The following is a 26,046-nucleotide window of genomic DNA, read 5'->3' as shown; positions in this document are numbered from 1 at the left end:
TTGCTCAGCAAGTTTACAAGTTCAAAGTGCCTTTTAAGGGGGCTGAAGAGAGATTTAGGCTGTCTACCTGCTGGGGTTTGAGAAGTCAGCAGCCTCCAGTCATATCAGAACTGTGATTAACATCTCATACCCCAGAAGACCACGTGTTCCCCAGACAATATTCAACAACATATACATACAGCTTTGTTTTTGGTTGTGTTTTTTTTTTTTTTGGTTGTTTTTTTTGTTTATTTTGATGTTGTTGATGTTGTTTTGTTTTTTAATTTCAACCTTTTCCATACAGATCCTTTTTCTTTCTCAATTTTTCTAGTTTAATTATAATTACCTATTGCTGCCTTTTTCAATAACTAGAACTTCATTTTTGCTAGTGTTTCTACCGCTATTATTTGGTTTTTCACCCAATTTTATCCCGTAAAGTTTTCTGTTTGCTTCTTTTGATTTGATTTATAACATTTTTGTCTTTCCTCTCTATTGGTGGAGGTGGGGTACTGTGTCTGATCAGGTTAGCAAAGAGCTGCTGACCTCAAGGGAACCACCCAACTGGCCACCCCAGAAGGTGGGGTTTTTTTAAGGTTGTATCAAAGTACCCTACTGTACACCTATATTGCTCTGTCTCCCTCTTTCTGTGCCTCTCTTATTTTGTCAATATTCCTTTTACCCACCTCCCTCCTTTCACTATTTTTCTTTTTTCTTCTTATCCCTCGGTCCTCCTTTCTTTCATCCCTTTTTTGCACTTCAACCTTCTCACCCTTCTGGTCCTGTAACCTTTAGTCCACTGGCACGAGAACTTAAAGAGAAAGAGGAAGTGAAAGGAAAATTAGGGCAAGGAAACAAATAAAAGAAATCACTCATGAGGAAGAATCAGCAGAAAACTCCAGGCAACATGAAGAACCAGTCCAGAACAACCCGCAAGGGACCATGAGGTAGCTACTGCAGATGATTCCACCTATAAAGAAATGTTAGGAATGATAGAAAGGGAATTTAGAATACACATGTTGAAAACAATGAAAGAAATGATGGAAACAATGAAGGCAACTGCTAATAAAGTGGAAAATAACCAAAAGGAAATCCAAAAACAGAATCAAATAAGAGATGAATGATATGAAGAATATAAAAAGGATATAGCAGAGCTGAAGGAACTGAAACAGTCAATTAGGGAACTTAAAGATGCAATGGAAAGTATCAGCAACAGGTTAGACCATGCAGAAGAAAGAATTTCAGAGGGAGAAGACAAAGTTTTTGAGATAACTCAGATAGTAAAAGAGGCAGAAAAGAAGAGAGAGAAAGCAGAACGTGCACTGTCAGAATTATGGGACTTTATGAAGCGTTCCAACATACGAGTTATAGGAATTCCAGAAGGGGAAGAAGAATGCCCCAGAGGTATGGAAGCCATACTAGAGAATATTATAAATGAAAATTTCCCAAATATCACCAAAGATTCTGACACACTGCTTTCAGAGGGATATCACACTCCAGGTCGCCTCAACTCTAACCGAGCTTCTCCAAGACAAATTGTGATGAATCTGTCCAAAGTCAAGACAAAAGAAAAGATTCTGCAAGCAGCCAGGAGTAAGCGCCAGTTGACCTACAGGGGCAAATCCATCAGAGTGACCGCAGACTTCTCTAATGAAACTTTCCAAGCAAGAAGACAATGGTCATCTACCTTTAATCTACTTAAACAGAACAATTTCCAGCCCAGAATTCTTTACCCTGCTAAGCTAAGCTTCAAAATTGACGGAGAAATCAAATTATTTACGGATATACAAACATTGAGGAAATTCACCCCAACAAGACCAGCTCTACAGGAAATATTTCAACCTGTTCTGCACACTGACCACCACAATGGATCAGCAGCAAAGTAAGAACTCAGAAATCAAAGGACAGAACCTAACCTCCACACTGATGCAAAAGATAAAACTAAGCAATGGACTCTCACAAAATAAGATGAATAGAATACTACCACACTTATCAATTATCTCAATAAATGTTAATGGCTTGAATTCCCCACTGAAGAGACATAGATTGGCTGACTGGATTAAAAAACACAAGCCATCCATTTGCTGTCTGCAAGAAACACACCTGGCTTCAAAAGACAAATTAAAGCTCCGAGTCAATATTGAAAGACAATTTTTCAGGCAAATGGCATTCAGAAGAAAAGAGGAGTTGCAATCTTATTTTCAGATTCATGTGGATTAAAGCAACTAAAGTCAAAAAGGACAAAGATGGTCACTTTATGTTGGTCAAGGGAAAAATACAACAAGAAGACATTTCAATTCTAAATATTTATCCACCCAATTTAAATGCTCCCAGATTCTTGAAACAGACCCTACTCAGTCTGAGCAATACGATATCTGATAATACCATAATAAGAGGGGACTTTAACACTCCTCTTACAGAGCTGGACAGATCCTCGAAACAGAAATTAAACAAAGCTATAAGAGATTTAAATGAGACCCTAGAACAACTGTGCTTTATAGACACATATAGAACACTCCACCTCAAAGATAAAGAATATACATTCTTTTCATCACCCTATGGAACATTCTCCAAAATTGATCATATCCTGGGACACAAAACAAATATCAACAGAATCAAAAGAATTGAAATTTTACCTTGTATCTTCTCAGACCATAAGGCACTAAAGGTGGAACTCAACTCCAACAAAAATGCTCGACCCCACACAAAGGCATGGAAATTAAACAATCTTCTGTTGAATAACAGATGGGTGCAGGAAGAAATAAAACAGGAAATTATTAACTTCCTTGAGCATAACAACAATGAAGACACAAGCTACCAAAACCTGTGGGATACTGCAAAAGCAGTTTTGAGAGGAAAATTCATCGCTTTAGATGCCTACATTCGAAAAACAGAAAGAGAGTGCATCAACAATCTCACAAGCCATCTTATGCAACTGGAAAAAGAAGAACAATCTAAGCCTAAACTCAATAGAAGAAAAGAAATATCCAAAATCGAATCAGAGATCAATGAAATTGAAAACAAAAGAATCATTCAGAATATTAATGAAACAAGGAGTTGGTTTTTTGAAAAAAATAAATAAAATAGATAAACCATGGCCAGACTAATGAGGAATAGAAAAGTAAAATCTCTAGTAACCTCAATCAGAAATGATAAAGGGGAAATAACAACTGATCCCACAGAGATACAAGAGATCATCTCTGAATACTACCAGAAACTCTATGCCCAGAAATTTGACAATGTGAAGGAAATGGATAAATATTTGGAATCACACCCTCTCCCTAGACTCAGCCAGGAAGAAATAGAGCTCCTGAACAGACCAATTTCAAGCACTGAGATCAAAGAAACAATAAAAAATCTTCCAACCAAAAAATGCCCTGGTCCAGATGGCTTCACTGCAGAATTATATGAAACCTTCAAGGAAGAGCTTATTCCTGTACTGCAGAAATTATTCCAAAAAATTGAGGAAGAAGGAATCCTCCCCAACACATTCTATGAAGCAAACATCACCCTGATACCAAAACCAGGAAAAGACCCAAACAAAAAGGAGAATTTCAGACCAATCTCACTCATGAATATAGATGCAAAAATTCTCAACAAAATCCTAGCCAATAGATTACAGCTTATCATCAAAAAAGTCATTTATCATGATCAAATAGGCTTCATCACAGGGATGCAAGGCTGGTTTAACATACGCAAGTCCAAAAACGTTATCCACCATATTAACAGAGGCAAAAGTAAAGATCACATGATCCTCTCAATAGATGCAGAAAAAGCATTTGATAAAATCTAGCATCCTTTTCTAATTAGAACACTGAAGAGTATAGGCATAGGTGGCACATTTCTAAAACTGATTGAAGCTATCTATGACAAACCCACAGCCAATATTTTACTGAATGAAGTAAAACTGAAAGCTTTTCCTCTTAGAACTGGAACCAGACAAGGTTGTCCTCTGTCACCTTTACTATTCAACATAGTGCTGGAAGTTCTAGCCAATACAATTAGGCAAGACAAGGAAATAAAGGGAATCCAAATGGGAGCAGAGGAGGTCAAACTCTCCCTCTTTGCTGACGACATGATCTTATACTTAGAGAACCCCAAAGACTCAACCACAAGACTCCTAGAAGTCATCAAAAAATACAGTAATGTTTCAGGATATAAAATCCATGTCCACAAGTCAGTAGCCTTTGTATACACCAATAACAGTCAAGATGAAAAGCTAATTAAGGACACAACTCCCTTCACCATAGTTTCAAAGAAAATGAAATACCTAGGAATATACCTAACGAAGGAGGTGAAGGACCTCTATAAAGAAAACTATGAAATCCTCAGAAAGGAAATAGCAGAGGATATTAACAAATGGAAGAACATACCATGCTCATGGACGGGAAGAATCAACATTGTTAAAATGTCTATACTTTCCAAAGCAATCTACCTATTCAATGCCATTCCTATCAAAATACCAACATCGTACTTTCAAGATTTGGAGAAAATGATTCTGCGTTTTGTATGGAACCAGAAACAAACCCGTATAGCTAAGGCAGTTCTTAGTAATAAAAATAAAGCTGGGGGCATCAGCATATCAGATTTTAAGCTGTACTACAAAGCCATAGTGGTCAAGACAGCATGGTACTGGCACAAAAACAGAAACATAGACACTTGGAATCGAATTGAAAACCAAGAAATGAAACTAACATCTTACAACCAACTAATATTCAAGAAACCAAACAAGAACATACCCTGGGGGAAAGACTCCCTATTCAATAAATGGTGTTGGGAGAACTGGATGTCTACATGTAAAAGACTGAAACTGGACCCACACCTTTCCCCACTCACAAAAATTGATTCAAGATGGATAAAGGACTTAAATTTAAGGCATGAAACAATAAAAATCCTCAAAGAAAGCATAGGAAAAACACTGGGAAATATTGGCCTGGGGAAAGACTTCATGAAGAAGACTGCCATGGCAATTGCAACAACAACAAAAATAAACAAATGGGACTTCATTAAACTGAAAAGCTTCTGTACAGCTAAGGACACAATAACCAAAGCAAATGGACAACCTACACAATGGGAAAGGATATTTGCATGTTTTCAATCAGACAAAAGCTTGATAACTAGGATCTATAGAGAACTCAAATTAATCCACATGAAAAAAGCCAACAATCCCATATATCAATGGGCAAGAGACATGAATAGAACTTTCTCTAAAGATGACAGACGAATGGCTAACAAACACATGAAAAAATGTTCACCATCTCTATATATTAGAGAAATGCAAATCAAACAACCCTGAGATATCATCTAACCCCAGTGAGAATGGCCCACATCACAAAATCTCAAAACTGCAGATGCTGGTGTGGATGTGGAGAGAAGGGAACACTTTTACACTGCTGGTGGGACTGCAAACTAGTACAACCTTTCTGGAAGGAAGTATGGAGAAACCTCAAAGCACTCAAACTAGACCTCCCATTTGATCCTGCAATCCCATTACTGGGCATCTACCCAGAAGGAAAAAAATCCTTTTATCATAAGGACACTCGTACTAGACTGTTTATTGCAGCTGAATTTACAATCGCCAAAATGTGGAAACAGCCTAAATGCCCACCAACCCAGGAATGGATTAACAAGCTGTGGTATATGTATACCATGGAATACTATTCAGGCATTGAAAAAAATGGAGACTTTACATCCTTTGTATTAACCTGGATGGAAGTTGAAGACATTATTCTTAGTAAAGCATCACAAGAATGGAGAAGCATGAATCCTATGTACTCAGTTTTGATATGAGGACAATTAATGACAATTAAGGTTATGGGAGGGGGAAAGCAGAAAGAGGGATGGATGGAGGCGGGTGGGGCCTTGGTATGTGTCACACTTTATGGGGTCAAGACATGATTGCAAGAGGGACTTTACCTAACAATTGCAATCAGTGTAACCTGGCTTATTGTACCGTCAATGAATCCCCAGCAATAAAAAAAAAAAAAAAAAATGTGGAAAAATAACATAGCTCACAGGTCTACCAAGATCAAATGACATAATGGATACAAAAGCATCTTACAAACTTGAAAGCATTAAGTAAATGTTATTTCAGTAAACTGGTACATCATAAATAAGTAAAGAAAATATCGAGAGTTGATTTAAATTTGATAAGTTAATATTAATTTCTATGACAACTACACGTAAAATCCATAGGACCTTTACCTTTTTGTAACTGGATATTCTCTGCCGCACGTGTTCTATTCTTTCACTGCACATGGCACTGAATTTACTCTGAAGATCAGCAGGAATCACTTCATTTAGAGAATTAAGGCTGGCACAATTTTGTACAAAATGATCATCACTTTTAGCCAATGCTTCAAGGATCTGCAGGGATAAACACATGCATTACTCCCGCACACAACATAAACACGTCATTAGTTAACGTGGAGCAACTTTCCTCTATTGGTCTCCTGGTGGATGTTCAAGTTCAGTGAGGCCCTGTCGGTGAGGAGATTCAACTTACTTGTTTGAAATCTCAGGTTTTGCCTTCTGCTGACTATAAATGCCAGAGTAGGGAGGTAAGTGGACTTCAAAGACTCCCTGCTGGATAAATCAGTACATTCTGATAGGTGAACACGGCTCCTGTATTTTAGTTGGCAGTCTCTGAGAACATCTTTTTTCCTTAATTCATACTAGCACAAAAAAACTCAGGAAAACCAGGAGCATCCTTATTTATTACTGAAGACTCAGCAAGGGCAGGAAGACTGCATTTAACAAATGCTTGCTAAAGGAACGGATACATGGAAAGTTATCTTGAAAAAGTACAAATGAGTGTTAGTTATGTGCAGTGTCTGAGCTCCATAAAAGCATCAGGTCAAAGTATCCACGTGACGTTTTCAATTAGTGAATTCTTCTGACCGTTTGAATCAGTTGTAAGGCAGTGTGTGTGTACATGCATGTGTCCGTGTGTGTGTGTGTACCATAGATTACTGGGAATTTCCAATGACTTGAGAATTAATTATATGGTATATTTATGACCTGTGATTATTCAAAAATCACAAGGATCAATTATATCCTTAACCAACATTTTTAACATTCTGTGAAACATAAAATATGTTCCCTTACCACCTCCATTGCCCTGTTACAATGAATATGGAGTGTGAGATTTTGTTTAATTATTAGTCTAGAAATTAGAGCTGACTAAATCACTAACGGTATGACCTCAGCCAAATTTCTTAATTTCTTTGGCTCTCTCTTCTTCATGTGTAAAATGGAAATGACATTTGCGGTACTAGTTTACACGGTTGGCAAGTACAGAATAATCCATGTAATTTACAAACGTCAAATAGCTGGAAAATGAGATAAAATAATTATAACAACCTAGGCCCAAACTCGTATATGGATTAATTACATAGATTAGTACAGGGCAGGTAGGAAGGGATTTCATAATGATATAGTATCATCGGAAGGACAGGATTTCTGTAAAAGTTGACTTACAGAATACAAAACAAAAAGTAGTTAATTTTAAAACAGTTCATTTAGATCTCTCTGTTATTTTCTCCACCAAAATGTTTTAAATGTATGTTATAAATGCTAAATCTATCTCAACTATACATAAATGAAAAGAATTAAAATGAGGAAGTGAAGGTAGGGAAACTCTATGCCATTTTTCTTACTTTCGATGTCTGACTTCTTCTAGGATGATATAAGAGTGTGGCGAGGCTGTGGTGCACACAGGGGGAGTCTGGCCGACTAACCTTGCAGGAGGGCGTAAGGGCAAGCAGAGTCGCCTCTTTACCGTGTGTTTTATCCATTTGGATGGAGACCCCCCCTTCCTGCCTCCCCATCTTGCTTCAGTCTAAGAACCTTACGGCGATGACCTTCCCAAATGAGAATTATATAAATGTCCAAGAATCTATTCACCAACTGCTCTCTAGGCTTCCTGAGATTGTACGAACTAAACATGACACTTGGAGAGTTTAAAATTTCTTATCCTCATTTCACAACCTGAAATACTCTTCAGAGGATTATGTGCAGTAAAAAAAAAAAAAAAAGCAGTGTCTATCACAAAAATCATCTGAATCATATTCGAGATCACAGACAAAGCAAACTTAATAAATGCAGGGAAGCCTTTATATTATCAACAGGCATTTGCCTGAGGAAGAGACCTGTGTAATTTAACACTGCGCTCCAAAAGAATCTATGAAAGGGAGGCTGTGCACAAAGGCAGTAATGGTGCAGAGGGAAGAGTGAAAATAAAAAGAAGCTGAATGAGCTGACAGAGGCAACTCGGACAGCTAGTATATCTGTATAAGTGAGGGTGCAGGAGAGCCTTGTTTTCCCTGGATCACTCCTACCTTGGCAGTTAAGCTGAAGAAGCCTTTGGGCTCGATCATCTTCTCCACCACATTGCACTTTATGCCGGCCGTGCTGTCGTACTCATATACGACACCGTACTCCAGGTGGACGTTGTCCACCGTCAGACTCACATGCTCCTTCTCCCCGTCAATGATCGCCATGGTGTTGAACTTGTCGATGACCTCTGGAATAAAGACCACAGTAATTCATCAGATTCAGGAAGGGGCTGTCCAGCTCTTCAAATAATGTTGAGTCTCCTTGAATAATTTTTTTAAAGACTACTTTAAAGGATGGTTAGGTCTGATGCGTTGAATGAAGCATCTATTTTTAACATTTTTAAAAATAAGAACACTTTGGAAAAAGCATATGTCTGAGGGATCCAAATCTCACTGCTCTAACATGACTAGTCTTATCTTTGTATATCCTCACTGATCTGTGGATCATGTCTACCTATTTATACCAATATAAACACTGTATGTACAATTTTGTATTTTTTATTAAAGACATGCATGACCTAAAATGGGGGTTTCTAAATCTTCCCAAATAGTGTATGGAATATTTTTTCAAAGCAGGAAAGTATAAGAAAGGCCATAATGAAGAAGCAGAAAGGAGGTGCAGGAATAATTTCATCGGTGGAGGAAGGAGGATGCCTGAAGTTTCCCAGTCAGCATCTTACCGAGCGAGCTCACTGAGAACATTTTTCATTGTTCACTATAATAAAATTTCTATCTGGAATATGAGCATGTGCTTTTTATCCTACAATCAGTTAACTGGTGAAAAAAACACCAAAAATCTCAATTAAAGAGCTCCTTGGAGACCTAACAGTAAATATTAAATGAGTAAAACTAAAATATCAGCGTCTTTAAAACAAAATCCTAAAACAGCGTAAATAGTAAATATTAAATAAGCAAAAGCAGAATACTGATTTTCCTTAAAGCAATTAAACCCCAAGTAGCTACAAATCAATTTCCAGAGCAGCGGCTTGATCACCTCCGTTTCAATGCAGAGCTGATGCTCATTTATTCCAAATGAGGAGTAAAAGCCTCAAGACGGCATCCTGAGATTTGAATAAACACCATATGTCTTATCGTAAAACTTTACTGCTCCAATGAGGTTGAGATATTACTGATGCTGCCCAGGACTTAGGTGGGGTCCACCAAACAGTCTCCCAGGAGTGGAGGAAACGGTTCTTCCTCCGTATTCCCTCAAGAGCAGTGTGTACAGGTATCAGACAATGAGAAACATGTTTGGTGTTTGGCCCCTGCTCCTGACAGAAAGCTCCTAAAATCCTTGTAATTTACTGAGTGATAGTAATAGGAGTGTGTTTTGTAACTTGTAATGAGCCCCTTTCGAACATACCTGAGTTTATGCTAATGAAGTGAGCACAGAGGAACCAACCATGTGATCAGGGGTTGGGACTTCCAGCCCTACATAAGGGCTAGAGATTAAGTTCAATCACCAAGGGCCAATGGTTTCATCAATCATGTTTACAAAAGGGAATTTCCATAAAAAGCCATAAGTAGGGGTCCAAGGACACAGCTCAGAGAGCTTCTGAGCTGGTAACCACATCCAATGTACGTGTCAAGGGGGTTGGGGTGTGACACCTGGACAGAGCTCCTGTGGAAAGACTCTTCTGGACTCACACTGTGTCCCTCTGATCCTGGCTCTTCCTGTTATATCCTTTATAATAAACCAGTGACAATAAAATGTCTGCATTCTCTAGCCATTCCAGCAAAGAACTGAACTCAAGGAAGGGGTGTAGGACCTCCCTAAATTTATAGCAAATTGCTCAAAAATAGAGGTGAAATCCTGAGACTTGTCACAGACATTTGACCTGTGGGCAGCCTTGTGAGACTGAGTTGAACTGTAGAACGCCCAGTTGGTGTCACGAGTGTTGGTGACTTGGTTGGTGTGAGGCAACCCCCCTTCCCACACACACACACACATATGCATCAGAAGTGTTGTAAGTGAAAACAGCTGAGAATAGGGAGTTCTTTACCTGTGCTGGTTTGGAAGAACCTAATAGTACAATAAGAATCTCCAGAAATATCCGCCAGTAATATAAATGGAAATACACCAGGAGAATGTCAAATCCAGAACTAAATGTAACTGCCTCAGTCACCCTTGACAAAAAAGCTGCTGAATACAGCGGGTTGCTGGTTTTCCCCACCGTGAAACCAGAAATGATAAGAACTCTTATCAAAAGATTTCTCTCTCCTCAGTTCCTTTCTCTCCTTCTCGCTCTTTCTCTCTCATTTTTACATCACTAGTTTTTCTCTTTCTTTACTGTCAACATTAGAATACAATAAACATTACTTGAACCAAGAATGTATTTTCAAAAGAAACATCTGGACCAGGGCTTCTCAGATTAATATGCACAAACACCAGTTCGCTCCATTTTAAAATGGGGGTTCTGATTCAGTAGAGCTTGAGGGGGCTGAGGTTCTGCATTTCTGTCTAGCTCTAAGTGGTATCGATAGTGCTGGTCTGTGAGCCATGCTGGCGTAGCAGGGTCTGAACATTTCCACTCCGAACAAGGAAACACGTTATAACTTGAGTTCGAATCCTTGCTCCACCCCTTACCTGTCTTGGGCAAGTCCCTTAACCTGTACAGGCCTCAATTTCTTCTCTCCTAAAAAGTGAATGATGGTGATCACATCTACTTCATGAGATTTTCTTTTTCGATGACTAAATTAGACAATCCACATAAAACACTCAATACGGTCCCTAACAAATGGGCACAGTTATGACATGCTAGCTGCTAGCTATTATTCCTCATGTGAGTTTTTGACATGACATCTATTTGGTAACAGGGACTTAAGAAAGCGACTTGAACATGTTAAGACCTTCAATCTTCGCAGTAGGCAAAAGCACAGTGGGAAAAAATACGATAAGCATGTGGGGAGAGAAAGAAGGAACAAAAGGAACCTACCTTCCACCTTGCAGTCAAAAGCATCCCCAGCTTCATCTCCGGGGCGCTTGGAGTTAGATTTTTGAAGGTCTTCTTGAGCACTCTCAATGCTATTATAAACCCATTGTATGGAATCTTGCTGGAAATGAGGGGAAGAGAAATCTCAGATGTATTAGCACTTCCTAAAAGGCATGGCCATTTCACAACCTACTTCAGGAGACTTGACCACCTTTAAATCCCTCTAGCTTGTATAAAAACAATAACATTTGAAAGAGAAAATCAACATCAGAAACTAATCATTTAACACACTGACTCTTTTTTTAAGCTTAAAGTTTTCTCTTCCAAAAATTATGTTTTATGGAAATTACACCTTCCAAACATATGTTCCAAAGACAAAAGTTTTTAAATAGGATGTATTTTCCGAATGTCTCAATAAATGGTTGAATTCTACGTTAAATCTTAGATGGACAGTCTTCTAATGAATAAACTATCTATAACTGTTCAAACCACCTAAATAGTCTCCTTACAAGCCACCTAAATAGTCTCCTAACAGTCACACTTATTTTAATACATTACCTTTTTTTGAATCAAACAAAATTGAAAATGGAAGAAAGTCTTTTGGTTCCTTGGGTTCCCAAGTCATGAACTATCTTTTAGTCCTTCTGTGTCAGAAATCATACTATATTTCAATTAAAACTGCAATTCCAATCTTACAGAGGGAAATAAGACAGATGAACTGGCCACCAAATAAACACTTCAATAGTGGTATTACTTTAAGGTTCATATTTTTCTAGATAAGCCGATAAATCAGATTGAGCTGAATTATTGCAGTGCGACATAACATGTATCATCCATTCTTTTTTCTTGTCCCAGTTGTGTTTAATTATGACATTGTTTTAAATCATGAAAATGCTAGTTAATATTTAATCATAAATATAATATATGTAAATGATTTATATATAAATATATATTTATATATGTGTATGTGTATGTATATATATATTTAACTCGGTCACTCTGGGTAGAGTGCTGTGGCATCATCATAGCTCACAGCAACATCAAATTCTTGGGCTCACTCAGTCTGCTACCTCAACCTCCCCAGTAGCTAGGCCTACAGGTACCTGCCACAACTCAGCTAATTTTTCTATTTTTAGTAAGGATAGGGTCTCACTGTTGCTCAGGCTGGTCTTTAACCACCAAGCTCAGGTGATCCAATGTCCTCAGCCTCCCAGAGTACGAGGATGACAGGAGTGAGCCACTGTGCCGAGCCTAATATTTGATCATTTAAATACATTTTTGTGCCCTGTTATGGCCCCTACTGAATCATATCCCCTGATATCCTACACTGACCCTGGGCTTAGCCATGTGACTTGATGTGCAGACACAATCTCAGTATAGGGTTTATGGCTTCTAACAATCCCTCTTGAAATCCAGACACCAGGCAGAAAGGAAAATCGTGCTAGAGACTGGAACGAAAGGCCATGTGGAGGGCCTCTGGAGCCTCAACCAGTGATTTTCAACCTGTGCGTCCAGGGAGGATCTTAGGTGTGCAGCGAAAAATTTAAACATCAATTAAATTATTTTTGAAAGAAGTCCAAAGCACAGTAATTACATCCTCTTTTTAAGTTTTTTTTTTTAAAAATCAACATAATTTAAGTGCACTGCGTAATCATAACCATAGGTTCAAGTGTGCCGTGAGATAAAAAAGATTGCGAAATGCTGCTCTGCCACACGAAGCCTATGGCCACGGTGCTGGAAGTGAGCTGCCCAGTCAGCTTCCAGCAGGATGCAGCCACGTCAGTACCCATGCGGGAACCACCCCCCAACTGGCCCACAGAACCAAGAAAAATAACCAATCACTGCTGTTTTAGGCCACTCAGGTTTTGGAAGGTCTGTTTGTGGCCATAGATGCCTGAGAGGGTGTGTAACTCCTGGATGCTTCTTTCCACCCAATGCTTTCTCAGTAATTTCACCGTTAACGCCTCTCATGGAGAACGAGCGGGGGAAATGAGAAGGAATGGAACTCAAGTCGCTCTGTCTACTTATTAAAATTCTGACCGAAGAGCAAGGTTTGATGATTTCAGAAGACTTAAAAAAAAAAAAAAAACCCATTCGATAATACAATTCAATCAACACATACTTATCAAGTTCCTGTCAACCAGAGTAACCCATGAGTCTGTGCGGAGGCTCCAATTTGCTACGCTAGTTCTGACCTTATTACTAAGCAAAACTGATCAGCTATTTTTAGGTGCTTCCAGCATTTTGCAGGATTATCAGCTCCGGCCTATGAGAACATGGCCATCTATATACTTGGTTTGGACATAAAATCCTAACCTCAAATCCAGAAAAGAGTATTTCACTATTTACGACAGAAAAATAAAATACAAGGTTTGTCCTTTAAAGTTCCATTCTGCATCTAGTCGATTAAATTAAGAGAATTATCTCTTATAGTCCCATATTCACTTTTTCTCCATACTAAGCTTTGCATATGAATTAGGATTTTAATTTTATTTTTCTGTGACACTGTGGATGAAAAGATAGTACTTAGAAATTTTAAACAATGGCAGTACATTTCAGTATTTTTTTCAGAGCAAAATCCAGTGTGCCTAACTGTGTCCAAAAGCCAATCACAGACCCCATAAAACCAAGAACTTTTACCTTTTTCACAGAAGTCTTATTAAGTACTTATTAACTCATATACTCAGATACAGACACACAATGATTGTATATTCTAAAGCACCCACAGTGATCTTTGGATTTTAATTGGATAAATTTATATCACAATGAAAACAAAAGTACCCCCACGAGCACTTTGTAAAGAGATAATGCTGTAATAGTAAAATGTAACCATTTAAATACAATCAATTATAATTAACTAGGCAGATAAAACCATCATTATGAGATTTATGGTGCTATGTTTAAATTCAAACTTAGAACTGGGAACCGTAACATTTCTGGCGCTGCCCCATGCTGTCCCCTGGGGCTTCCCTGTGAGGACGCCAGCGGATCCAGAGAAGAGCAGTGCGGCTCACCCTCATCGGCCGCCTGTACTTCCGGCAGGCTGTGACGTGCGCGATAACACTGGCGTGGGTCTCTTTGCTGACATTGATTCCATTGACTTTGATGATGCACTGTCCAGGGTGAAGGCCAGCTGCTGCGGCCACAGTTCCTTTAAATACAAATGGGAAAAGTACCCAAAACTACCTTCAGAAATAAGATTCATTTTGTAAATATACGTAATAATGGAAGTGATTTTAAAATATAATAAAAATCTAGGTAGTATGATCTTGATAAACTTGGTTCTGAGAGCAGTGCCCTTCCAACATTTTTCCACTTTTTAACGTGCTTTTCTTTTATTTATTTTGTTAAACTTGCTTTACAATCAGCGATTAACAGAACATGTCTTACCTTCCTAATAATTAATTTGAAAGAATATTGCAAAGTGACCTTTATAATGCTAATCAGTTACGTTCCCTTACAACTGTTAAGTCAATCTAATTTTCTAAATATAGATAAATAGCATAATCAGAAGACCAGAAACATATGCTTTATTTACCTTTCTTTACTCTGCAAAACTTCTAAATATTTTTAAAAGCCAACAATTTAATATGCACACTAAAAAAGAAATTTTTGAGATAAAAATTCAAGTCATTTGGCAACTATAAGTGGGCTGAATTTTCTGAGAATAAAAAGAGCGAAGGATATGTACAAACGGCCAAGAACTGGAGAATTTGTAGAGAACAGAATTAATTATTAACTGTCCAGTAATTTTGTTTGCATAGAGATGGATTTAAATATGGAAGTAACATATCTTAACCAGCAATTAACATTTCTCAGGACCTTCCTATCACTCTTATTTGAAAGTCTAATCAAATCAACATTAAAGTACCATTAATACATACAATTCAGTGTTCTATAAATAGAGACTTTTCACCTCCTTTGTTAAATTTATTCCTAGGTGGGTTTTTTTTTTGTTTGTTTGTTTTTTGTTTTTTTTTTGTAGCTGTTGTAAATGGGACTGGCTTATTGATTTCTTCAATGGGGTCTTTATTGGTGTATATTAACACTACTGATTTTTGTATGTTGATTTTGTATCCTGCAAGTTTACTGAATTCATTTATCAAATCTAATAGTTTTTGGTGCAGTCTTTAGATTTTCTAGATATAAGACTGTATCATTAGCAAATGAGAATAATTTGACTTCCTCTTTTCCAGTTCGGATGCCTTTTATCTTGCCTGATTGCTCCGGGTAGAACTTCCATTCCTATGCTGAATAGGAATGACGGAAGTGGGCATTCTTGTCTTATTCCAGTTCTTAGGGGAAAGGCTTCCAAATTTTCCCCATTTAGCAATGATGTTAGCTGTGTATTTGTCATATATGGGCTTTATTATTTTGAGGTATGTTCCTTCTATACCTAGTTTGTTGAGCAATTTTAATCAGGAAGTGATGCTTAATTCTTTTAAATGCTCCTTCAATGTCTATTGAGGGGATGATCCTATGATTTTCATCCTTGATTCTATTTGTGTGATTTCACATTTATTGATTTGCATATGTTGCACCATCCTTGCAACTTAAATCCTACTTGATTGTGATGTATTATCATTTCATGTGCTGTTGGATTTGGCTTACTGGTATTTGTTAAAATTTTCTATACCTATGTTCATCAGAGACACTGGTCTTTAGTTTTCCTTTTCCATTTTGTCCTTGACTAGTCTGGGTATCAGGATGATACTGGCTTTATAGATGCGTTAGGGAGAATTCTGTCTTCCTCAAGCCCAAAGAACTGGCGTCAGTTCTTTGTACATCTACTAGAACATTTGATAGACATGAACAGAAACTTTTCAAAAGAAGACAACAAAATATGGCCAATAGCTATATGAAAAATGCTTTGGGCTGGGTATGATGGTTCATGCCTATAATCCCAGCACTCTGAGAGGCTGAGGCAGGAGGCTCACTTGAGCTCAGGGGCTTCAGACCAGTCTGAGCAAGAGCAAGACTCCATCTCTACAAAAAAAAAACTAGCTGGGCATTATGGCAGGCACCTGGAGTCTCAGCAACTGGGGAGGCTGAGAGAGGAGGATCACTTGAATCCAGGAGTTTGAGGTTGCTATAAGCCAGGCTGAGGCCACACACTGTAACCTGGACAACAGAATGAAACTCTGTCTCAAAAAAAAGAAAAGAAAAAGTGTTCAACATCAGTAATCACCAGAGAAATGCAAATTAAAACCACAATGAGGTATCACCTTATACCAGTCAGAATGACTATCATTAAAAAGACAAAAAAATAGGGTGGCCCCCCCTGGCTCAAAGGAGTAAGGCGCCAGCTCCATATGCCGGAGGTGGCGGGTTCAAACCCAGCCCTGGCCAAAAACTGCAAAAAAAAAAAAAAAGACAACAAATGTTGGCCTGCATGTACAGGAAGGAGAATTCTTATCCATTGTTGGTGGGAATATAAATCGCTGTCACCTCTATGGAAAATGGTACAGAGATTTCTCAAAGAACTAAAAATAGAACTATCATTCAATCCGTTGACCCCATTTCTGGGTAGCCATCCAAAGGAAAAGAAATCAATATCTCATAAGACAGCACTACTCACATAACAAAGACATGGAATCAACCTAAATGTCCGTCAGTGGGGGAGTGGATCAGAAAATGTGGTATATTTACACGACAGAATACTACTCAGACATTTAAAAATGAAATTATATCTTTTGCAGCAAGATGGATAAAACTAGAGGTCATTAGCTTACGTGAAACAATCCAGACACAGAAAATAAAAAATCACTTGTGTTCTCACTTGTAAGTGGGTGTTAAAAAGTGTGTACGCACAGGTGTAGAGAGTGGAACGAGAACAGTGGAGACTCAGAAGGTTGAGGTGAAGGGGGGTGGATGATGAAAAATTAGTCAATGGGTACATTATTTGAGTGATGGATATCCCCAAAGCCTCGAGTTGAACACTACGTAATCTATGCCTACAACAAAATGACATATGTACTCCATAAATTTTTATAAGTAAGTCAAATGTGGCCAGGTGTAGTGGCTCAGGCCTGTAATCCTAGCATTCTGGGAGGCAGAGATGGGTGGATTGATTGAGCTCAGGAGTTTGAGACCAGCATGAGTAAGAGGGAGACCGTGTCCCTACTTTAAAAAAAATAGCCAGGCATTATGGCAGGTGCCTACAGGCCAGCTACTTGAGAGGCTGAGGCAGGAGGATGGATCACTTGAGCTCAAGAATTTGAGGTTGCTGTGAGCTATGATTCCAGGACACTTCACTCAAGGTGACAGAGTCAGACTCTGTCTAAAAAGAAGAGTCAAATGTAAACATGGTTTCTTAAATAAATAAATACATATAATACGTACAAATAATTACACAACTTATAAACATGTTAAATGAGATTTTATGAGCAATTTCTCTCATAAAGAAATTATTAAACATGTTTAAGAAAATAATTCATATTCAAGAAAATATCTTCCCATTTTTTCATAGTCCTCACTAAAATTCACTCCCAGAAATAGTGTGTTTTTTTTTTACACTGAGTTGAGTCTTGGGGAGAAAGGAGAAACATTTACAGAAGAGCGAACAGCCTGAGAAAAGGCATCGCTTCAGGAATCACCCAGCCATATGGGAGCACACAAGCCACGTGGCTCGTGTGAGCTCGGAAGGAGGGTGGCTGGATGAGACGGGATTGAAAGGCCGAGCAGAGCTGAACCGCGCAGTCCTGCATGAGGTCTTCAGAGCCTGAACCGTGCCCCGTATGGAAGACTCTGAGGGCTTCATGCCCAGGAGTGTGAATTTGTCTGTGAGGTAGAAAAAAAGAAGTTGCATGGGAGGCAACTCTGAGCAGGAACAGAACTGATCAAGGAAACATCAAAAAAACTGCTGAGCAGTAACACAGGCCCAGAGAAACCAGTGAATCAAGAGATGCTAATTCCATAACCATGGTAGTTACTTCCAACTACAGCAAAGAAAAAGCAAAGAAGGAGGTTAGGTTGATCTAAGACTGAAACGCGGGGCCTGGCTGCAGCTGAGGAGTGGGAGTGAGGGGCCCTGACAGTGCTGGTAAGAGTGGCCTCGGTGGCCCACCATGGGAATAGGCTGCTTGAAAAGAAATCTCCTTTTCTTATAGCATAGTTATGGTGTAGAAGGAACCACAGCATAACATCTTTTCATTTAATACATATCTGAAAGTGACGTACAGGAGCATTTCTGTCTTTTACTCCTTAGAAGTGAAAAACACCAGAAACCAGACTTGGGCCAACCCTGTCACTAAGCTGCAAAGATAGACTCTTGCTCTCAGGACAGGGAGTAACTGGATTCACTCAGGCTTTCGGTTACCTTACAGCATCATTAATGTGAATTATTCCTTTTTTGGCTTAGTGAAAAATGAAGATGATACATGATGTCTCAATATCCCATTCCAGTTTTATAGTTAATGAGTTACTGAGAAGGTTTTAAGTGTCTATCATTCTGTTTTTGAAATGTGAGCAACAAGAAAGTTTTTGAAATAGATTCATTTTTTACCATACATACAATAATGAAAGCAATGCATAATCTAATAAAGGTCTCGCTAGTGTGTTCCTAATAAATGTGATCCTGCTAGGAATGCCTTCTCAGAATCTTCCCATCAAATATTTTGGTAACTACATTAAGTTGCATTATATGTCTCAAAAATATAAAGCCTATTCCTGCCTTGTTAGATAAACACATGGCTTCTTATGCTTACACTGACACTTCCTGCTAAAGCAACAAATTATTTATTATGCTTGGCAATGCGGGATCTAATAGTAATTTCTGCCAATCACTAGTAGTGTCAGTATAAAATAAAAACACATATGATAACAAGAGATGTTGATAGCTGATTTGCCTATCAAATAAAAAGAAGGTTGGGTGCAGTGGCTCACGCCCATAATTTCAGCACTTTGGGAGACCAAGGCAGAGAATTGCTTGAGGCCGGGATTTGAGACCAGCCTAGATAACATAGTGAGACCCTGTCTGTACAAAAACTAAAAATAGAAGTTAGGTAGGTGCGGTGAGGCACACCTGTAGTCTCTGCTACTTGGAAAGCTGAAGCAGGTAGACTGCTTGAGCAGTGAAATTGAGGGCTCAGTTGAGCCCACTGCACTCGAGCCTGGGTGACACAGCAAGACTCTGTCTCAAAATAAATAAATAAAAATAAAAAAGTTAAAAATTAGAATTAAAAATAAAATAAAATATAAATATAACTTTTGAAATTATTTAACTTAAAATGTATTTCATTGTGATATTTAACCATAGTTTCTAGAAGTACTTGAAGGAATTATATAGTTACAGGCTCTAAAGTCCACAGATCATTCTTAAAACTGAAAATTCACATCTTTGGATTACTGACAAAAAATACAATTATTTTCAATCAAGAAAAATACAAAAGAGAAATAGACAGCCTTAAATGATTATATCTTTGGGACAAACTGAAGTATGTAGAAAAGTATGTTGAGACATCCATCTTTCTTGTATCAAATTTTTAACAATGATGAACATGCCTTAGAATTTTTAATTGTTTTTAAAAATATATTGTTTGCAGAATATACTACCAATAAGCTAAATACGGTAAAATACAAATAATGAGAAAATTGATAGCAACATGATTATGCACACTTTAAATATATTCCTGTTCTGTAAGGAATCGCCAAAGTGTGCTGAAAAGCTGTGTACCATGCAAGATGGGTTTCTCACCTCTCCCGACAGCATGCACCACTGAGGGGCCAAATCCTCGGATCTGGAATCCAAGTCCATCAGCTGAATCGGGGATTTTCACTGTCCTAGAAACAATCAAAAAATAAGGTCAGAGGAATTTTAAATCCACAATTGGTTAAAACAATAGTTATCTACACTCAGATGTGCTCTTAAAACAACAGTTATCTACACTCAGATGTGCTCTTAAAACAACAGTTATCTACACTCAGATGTGCTCTTAAAACAACAGTTATCTACACTCAGATGCGCTCTGAAAACAACAGTCATCTACACTCGGATGCGCTCTTAAAACAACAGTCATCTCCACTCGGATGCACTCTGAAAACAACAGTCATCTACACTCGGATGCGCTCTTAAAACAACAGTTATCTCCACTCGGATGCGCTCTTAAAACAACAGTCATCTACACTCGGATGCGCTCTTAAAACAACAGTTATCTCCACTCAGATGCGCTCTTAAAACAACAGTCATCTACACTCGGATGTGCTCTTAAAACAACAGTCATCTCCACTTGGATGCACTCTTAAAACAACAGTCATCTACACTCGGATGCGCTCTTAAAACAACAGTTATCTCCACTCGGATGCGCTCTTAAAACAACAGTCATCTACACTTGGATGCGCTCTTCCATCATGTGAACGACAATTGAGCTAGCAGCCTCTAGAGACAAACGGGGTCCCTCACCTCACCAAGGCACACAGCAGGCATGCAATACAGAGTTTCCAAATTGAACATAGTTATCACATGGCATGTCCTGGGAAAGGAACTTCCATAAAGTTATTGGGATAAGACGCAATTAAACAGGTTAAACACAAATGGTGTTAAACCTGTGTGTTAAACACAACTCCTGCTATTGGAGTCAGAGACCCTAGCTCTGAATCTTCATGTAGTCGTTTTGTATTTGGATCACGTAGCTAAACTCTTTTAACTTCTCCGACACAGGAAGCTTCACAGAAATGCCACAAGACAATGCTATTAAAACTTATCTTGCAGGGTGTCAGTGGGGATTAAAAGAGATACCGCTGATAAATTACCCTGCACCATGCTACCAGCAATGTAGGTACTTAGTAAAATGGAAGGTTCTCTCATTAGTTTACTGTTACAAAAAAGAATGAGTATCTTGTGAAACTTCTTCATCAAAGTTCATATAAAAGAAACACAGAGTTAATGTATTTCCACCTGTTGGGAACTTTATCAAAGGATAACAACAAAGTCCTAGTTTTAAAGAACAGATGTGTCTATCACTGCATCAAAATAATTTCAGAAAATGATTAACTTTGGTATTTATTCAGTGAAGTTTAAAAAGAATAATACATCAGAAGACAAATTTGGAATAAAAGAAGAAATATTTCCAATGAACCTACATAAAATGTTTTTTAAAAAGATGAAGGGATGGGACACTTGAGTGAGCTGTCACGGCAAACCAGGGAGGGGTGTTCAGTTTGGCACCAATAAACAAGATACTCCACAGGAGGAAGCCAGAAATCAGACAGCCACGACGAAAGCAGAGAGCACACGATCAGGCGGAACATCGTAACAATAAAATGAGTGCAATACATCTCAGTAGACAGTAAAAACAAATGAACACAATGCAATAAATTCTGAACAGCACTGACGGTCAAGGAAAAAAGTGTTTCCCCAAAGATTAATTAATCATGAAATAGATGTCAGTACCACATCAGTCTGAGGACAGACGCCGCAGGACCTATGGGCAGCTTATGAGACAGCTGCTGGAGACCTCTGGAGCAAGACTGTGGGCCTAGCACACCTGATAAAAGCCAAGGACTGCGCTGCGGTCCGAAGGCAGAGGCTGCCTTCAAACCTCAAATACAGAGCAGGGAAAAGGCATCTGGGAAAAGCAAACTGTCTGCTCTGGGGGACCTTGAAAGTATTACTGTAAATTAGGTTGTACACTATGAAATGATCTGTGTATATGTGGAATAGAAGTCAAAGAATTAACTCATACTTTATCCTTAATTAAGTACCTGTATCCTAAATTGAATACCTTGGGTTTCCATTTCCTTTGAATGGCTCATAGTGAACAGTGTCTGTCTAGGACACACTTGCAAGGGAAAGATAACTGATTAAGAGAAAAAGGGAATAAATAACATATTCTGGTGAGCATAAAAGAAAAATGGAGGCAGTCCATGCTTCTATGTATCATGAACGAGAGTTCAAGTTTGCTCAAGTAACTTAAGAGCTTTCGGGTCATATTGAATTATTGTCGCTTTTGGATTGTAAGGAATTCATACGGTCTCTCAACTCTTTCTGAGCCAGGTTTTTCTATCTTTCTAATGTTGCAATGGAAGGTTGACACTACTCTAATCTTCAAGAGGATTTCTATGTATTTTTCTTAAAAATTATACAAAACACCATGAGATGTACTTTTGTCAAAATGTCAGAACTCCCCCAATAAAATGACTTTCAGAGAACGTGTTTCCCTGGTGGAAAACTATCTTGCTTATTAAAACAAGAATTAAATAGGGTAGGGCCTGTGGCTCAAAGGAGTGGGGCGCTGGCCCCATATGCCAGAAGTGGCAGGTTCAAACCCAGCCCCGGCCAAAAACTGCACACACACGCACACACACAAAACAAGAATTAAATTTATGCAAGAGGAAAGCTCTATTTCCTACAGAAAAAAAAGCGTGCTAAATTATCTGCTACAAAGCCTTCTGAAAAATCCCTTGATGTTACCAAATATAAAATATAGCTAGAATCAAAAGAAAATTCTTTAGTTTTTACCCCTTACATTTTTGCCTTTTTCCCTCAAAACATGGTACTACTTAACACATCCTAAGTGTGGGGAGGGTGTCAGGGACTGAGCTCACACATGTTTTTTTGGTATATTCATTTATACCAGGAAAATAGAACTTAGAAAAACAAAACACCCGTGGGGTCAGGCCCTAATCCCCCATTGGTACGCTACTGTTAAATTTCAAGAAGCTATTATAAGAAAACGTGAGAGTGATTTACAGGACTCACACCTCAGAATGACATAAGGAAAAGGTTATAAATTTCAAACAAATTAAAAAGAAAAATGAGTGTGTCATCTTCAAAAAGGAAATTTAAATACAATGAAAATATGTTCTGATGTGATAAAGATATAACGATGCAAAATGAAATGAGAAAACAAGTAAAAACATCACACACAGCATCACTAGAATCCGTACCACATGCTGGACACTTTGCTAAGGATATTTACAAACCTAACTTTACTTAGTGTCACAGCACCGTGTCACAGGCACTTATGCCCATTTCATGGATGAGGATGTTGAGGTAACACTCTTAACTAGCAAATGGCAGAAGAGAGCCTTGAACCTGTAATCTAGGATTCTAGATGCAGGGCAACAAACACTGAGGGAAGGGTCAGAACACAGATTCCAACTTCGTTCATGCAGCAATTAACTCTAGGACTGAGGATTTGAAGTTGACAGTCTCAAAATCTTTTAACTGTTGAAGCATCTATGATCATTTGGATTAGTGCCCTGGGAGAGCCTAACGATTGCTTTGGAATACTACTGTCTTATTCCTTTCAAATGTCCTCAAAGCATCAGGAGGTACGCAACCAGGATGGCCTTATTCTAGGCAGGGCCAAAAGGCAAGGAAGAGACCATAATTAGATTTAGAGGGAAGACTGTTGTGGTTCTTTGCTGCTCTCTAGCCCAGTTTTCCTAAATTAGAAACTTTTTTTTTTTTTGAGACAGAGTCTCACTATATCACCCTCAGTAGAGTGCTGTGGCATCACAGCTCACAGCAACCTCCAACTCTTGGACTTGAGCAATTCTCTTGCCTCAGCCTCCCAAGTAGCTGGACTACAGGTGCCCGCCACAACACCTGGCTATTTTTTGTTGCAGTTGTCATTGTTGTTTCAGCTGGCCCAGGCCAGATTCAAACCCACCAGCCTCGGTGTATGTGGCTGGCATTGTAACCACTGTGCTACAGGCCCTGAGCCCTAACTGAGAAACTTAACTCACTCTTTCAAACCACTTGTTAAGTTGTTAGTCCAGGGTGTCCCAAAGTCCCCTCTAAAGTTGTCATACATAGGGAAAATGGGAAATTGTAGCTAAATGTACCTTTATTTACAAAACATTTACGAAGAGGTAAAATTTCAACAGGTAGAAAATATTTTGTAAATGTTTTGTAAACTTTTGTAATGAATATTTTTTGTATATAAAGGAACGTTTAGCTACAATTTCCCATTTTCCTCATGTATGATGACTTTAGAGGGGACCTTTGGAACACCCCGTAGAAAAAAGAGTGACCACAAAGCAGTGTATAAAGCATGGTTGCACTTTGTGGGTACATTATTGTGTAATGTATTATCAATACTTTAAAAATCGATTTTCAAAAACAACATAACAGTTATTTATGAGCGATAGGAGAAAAATGTCTTCTTTTAGAAAAACGTGTACTCTCTAAGTTTTCTATACTACACACGAACTTTTTCTAATCACAGGTAGATGACAGATACAAACGGACATATGACTAAGTACATACAAAGCATGGAGTGTCTTTCAGCCTTCATTCTGTCTCGTATGAGCATTTAATTAGAGATGATATCTAATAGCACCAGAAATCCTTGTAGCTACATGTTGAGACGTACAGCTCTTCATTCTCAAGTGCTAAATGAGTTTTTTTCACTCACAGTGAAAACTCAACCCAACCAGCCCAGGAAAATTTAAGCAGCAAGGGAAAAGCATGATTTCTACTGAAACTCTGATCTGGGTAAAAAGCATTTCATCATCATTTCATCAGTGTATTTCCCTTCCCCATCTGAAGAGTCTGAAGAGCGGTATTACTGATGGCGGTGAAGCCCAACTGTTCCAAGCAATGAGATGCTCAATTCTAAACACTTAGTTAACTTTTCTGTTTTACTCATCTCTATAATTTTTTAATCTCCCATAAATCATACAACTTACTCCCGGGGCTTTGTGCTCACAAGGACCCTTAGAGGCTTTCTGCTGTTCAAGCACGATCTCAGGAAGCAATCCACTTCATTAAAAGGTCTCATAAAAACTAGATCACCATTAATAGCAAAAATCTTTTTCCCAACTTCCATGCCAGCCATCTAAGAGAGAAATTGCAAAGATAAATTATATTTTAATAAGGAATCTAGTTTTTCAAAAAATTAGAATCTGCAAGGTTTTAGAGCTTACGGATTTTGACATGTTAACATATCTGCAATGCTTTTCTACACATTCGTAAACCATCTGAGGATGAGACCATACGCTAACCATTCTCTTTGGTCTAGTTTTAAATCCAATCACATAGCTTTACTGAAATTCCACGTGCCCCCTTTATTCTCCTTCTGTAAGCAGTTTCTTCTATTTCAAATTTCTTTTTCTTGTTTCATTCTTTTAAGTATAGTCAAACCCCAGGTTAATTTTTTTTTTTTACTATGTTTTCCATCTATACCCAGTTATTTCAGAAAGTTTCTACCTCCGTATGTACACTGATGACACTCAGATAAGCTTCTCTAGCCTGACACGGCACCGGTGTTTCCAGTTGAGGCGGGTGAGGGAGGGGGTTGGAATCAAAGAAGAGTGCCCCGCCCAGCACAGAGGAGTCAACAGTGCAAGGCGCTGAAAAGGGGACAAGGAAGACGCTGTACCTCCATGACAAGCAGGCCACTCTGCATAAGCAGCCCTATTGCCTATAAACCACCTGCTGCTTTGGTTGCCAAGTAAATGATGAAAACCCTGGAGAGGGCACCCTCTCAGGGGCATGGTCAGACGTAGCTGTGCTCCAAGAACATCCTCTGAAAAGGCTTGGGAGAGACATTTCCTTCTCATAGACAGTTAATAATAAATGATCACTAGTTTACCCTGAGTTATTTTGTTTGAAAGTAATGTGCTATACATACAGCTTTGTCTTGTAGGAATCTGTGTTTTGGAAAAGACAGATGCCTTGGGCATTAGCAGATACAGGATGGGTGACAGTTTACTACTAATTTTAAACAGATTCAAAGTTAAATGTCATGTCTAATTAATTCCCACATTCTTTCTTAAAGATGTAAATATTAAGAGTTTGCTTGAATTAGATGAAGCCTCTGACAAGCCAGGCCACAAGGTGATGTTCTTGGGAT

At 38.5% G+C, this 26,046-nt stretch overlaps 1 protein-coding gene across 4 annotated transcripts in view; it reads right to left on the bottom strand.

Moving 5' to 3' along the window:
- The window catches only part of PREX2 (phosphatidylinositol-3,4,5-trisphosphate dependent Rac exchange factor 2), a 299,369-nt gene that overhangs the window by 133,358 nt on the left and 139,965 nt on the right, over window positions 1–26,046 (bottom strand). For all 4 annotated transcript variants that reach the window (XM_053558919.1, XM_053558921.1, XM_053558920.1 and 1 more), the window contains 6 exons: window positions 24,881–25,029; window positions 19,941–20,026; window positions 14,260–14,396; window positions 11,249–11,366; window positions 8,316–8,500; window positions 6,181–6,342 (listed from right to left, as the gene is read on the bottom strand). In XM_053558919.1, coding sequence (XP_053414894.1) covers window positions 6,181–6,342; window positions 8,316–8,500; window positions 11,249–11,366; window positions 14,260–14,396; window positions 19,941–20,026; window positions 24,881–25,029 — 837 coding nt within the window. The remainder of the gene's footprint in view (window positions 1–6,180; window positions 6,343–8,315; window positions 8,501–11,248; window positions 11,367–14,259; window positions 14,397–19,940; window positions 20,027–24,880; window positions 25,030–26,046) is intronic.

The sequence above is a fragment of the Nycticebus coucang genome, chromosome 13 (genome assembly GCF_027406575.1).
Source record: "Nycticebus coucang isolate mNycCou1 chromosome 13, mNycCou1.pri, whole genome shotgun sequence".
Classification (NCBI taxonomy): domain Eukaryota; kingdom Metazoa; phylum Chordata; class Mammalia; order Primates; family Lorisidae; genus Nycticebus; species Nycticebus coucang.
This window is presented reverse-complemented; position numbering and strand designations above follow the sequence as displayed.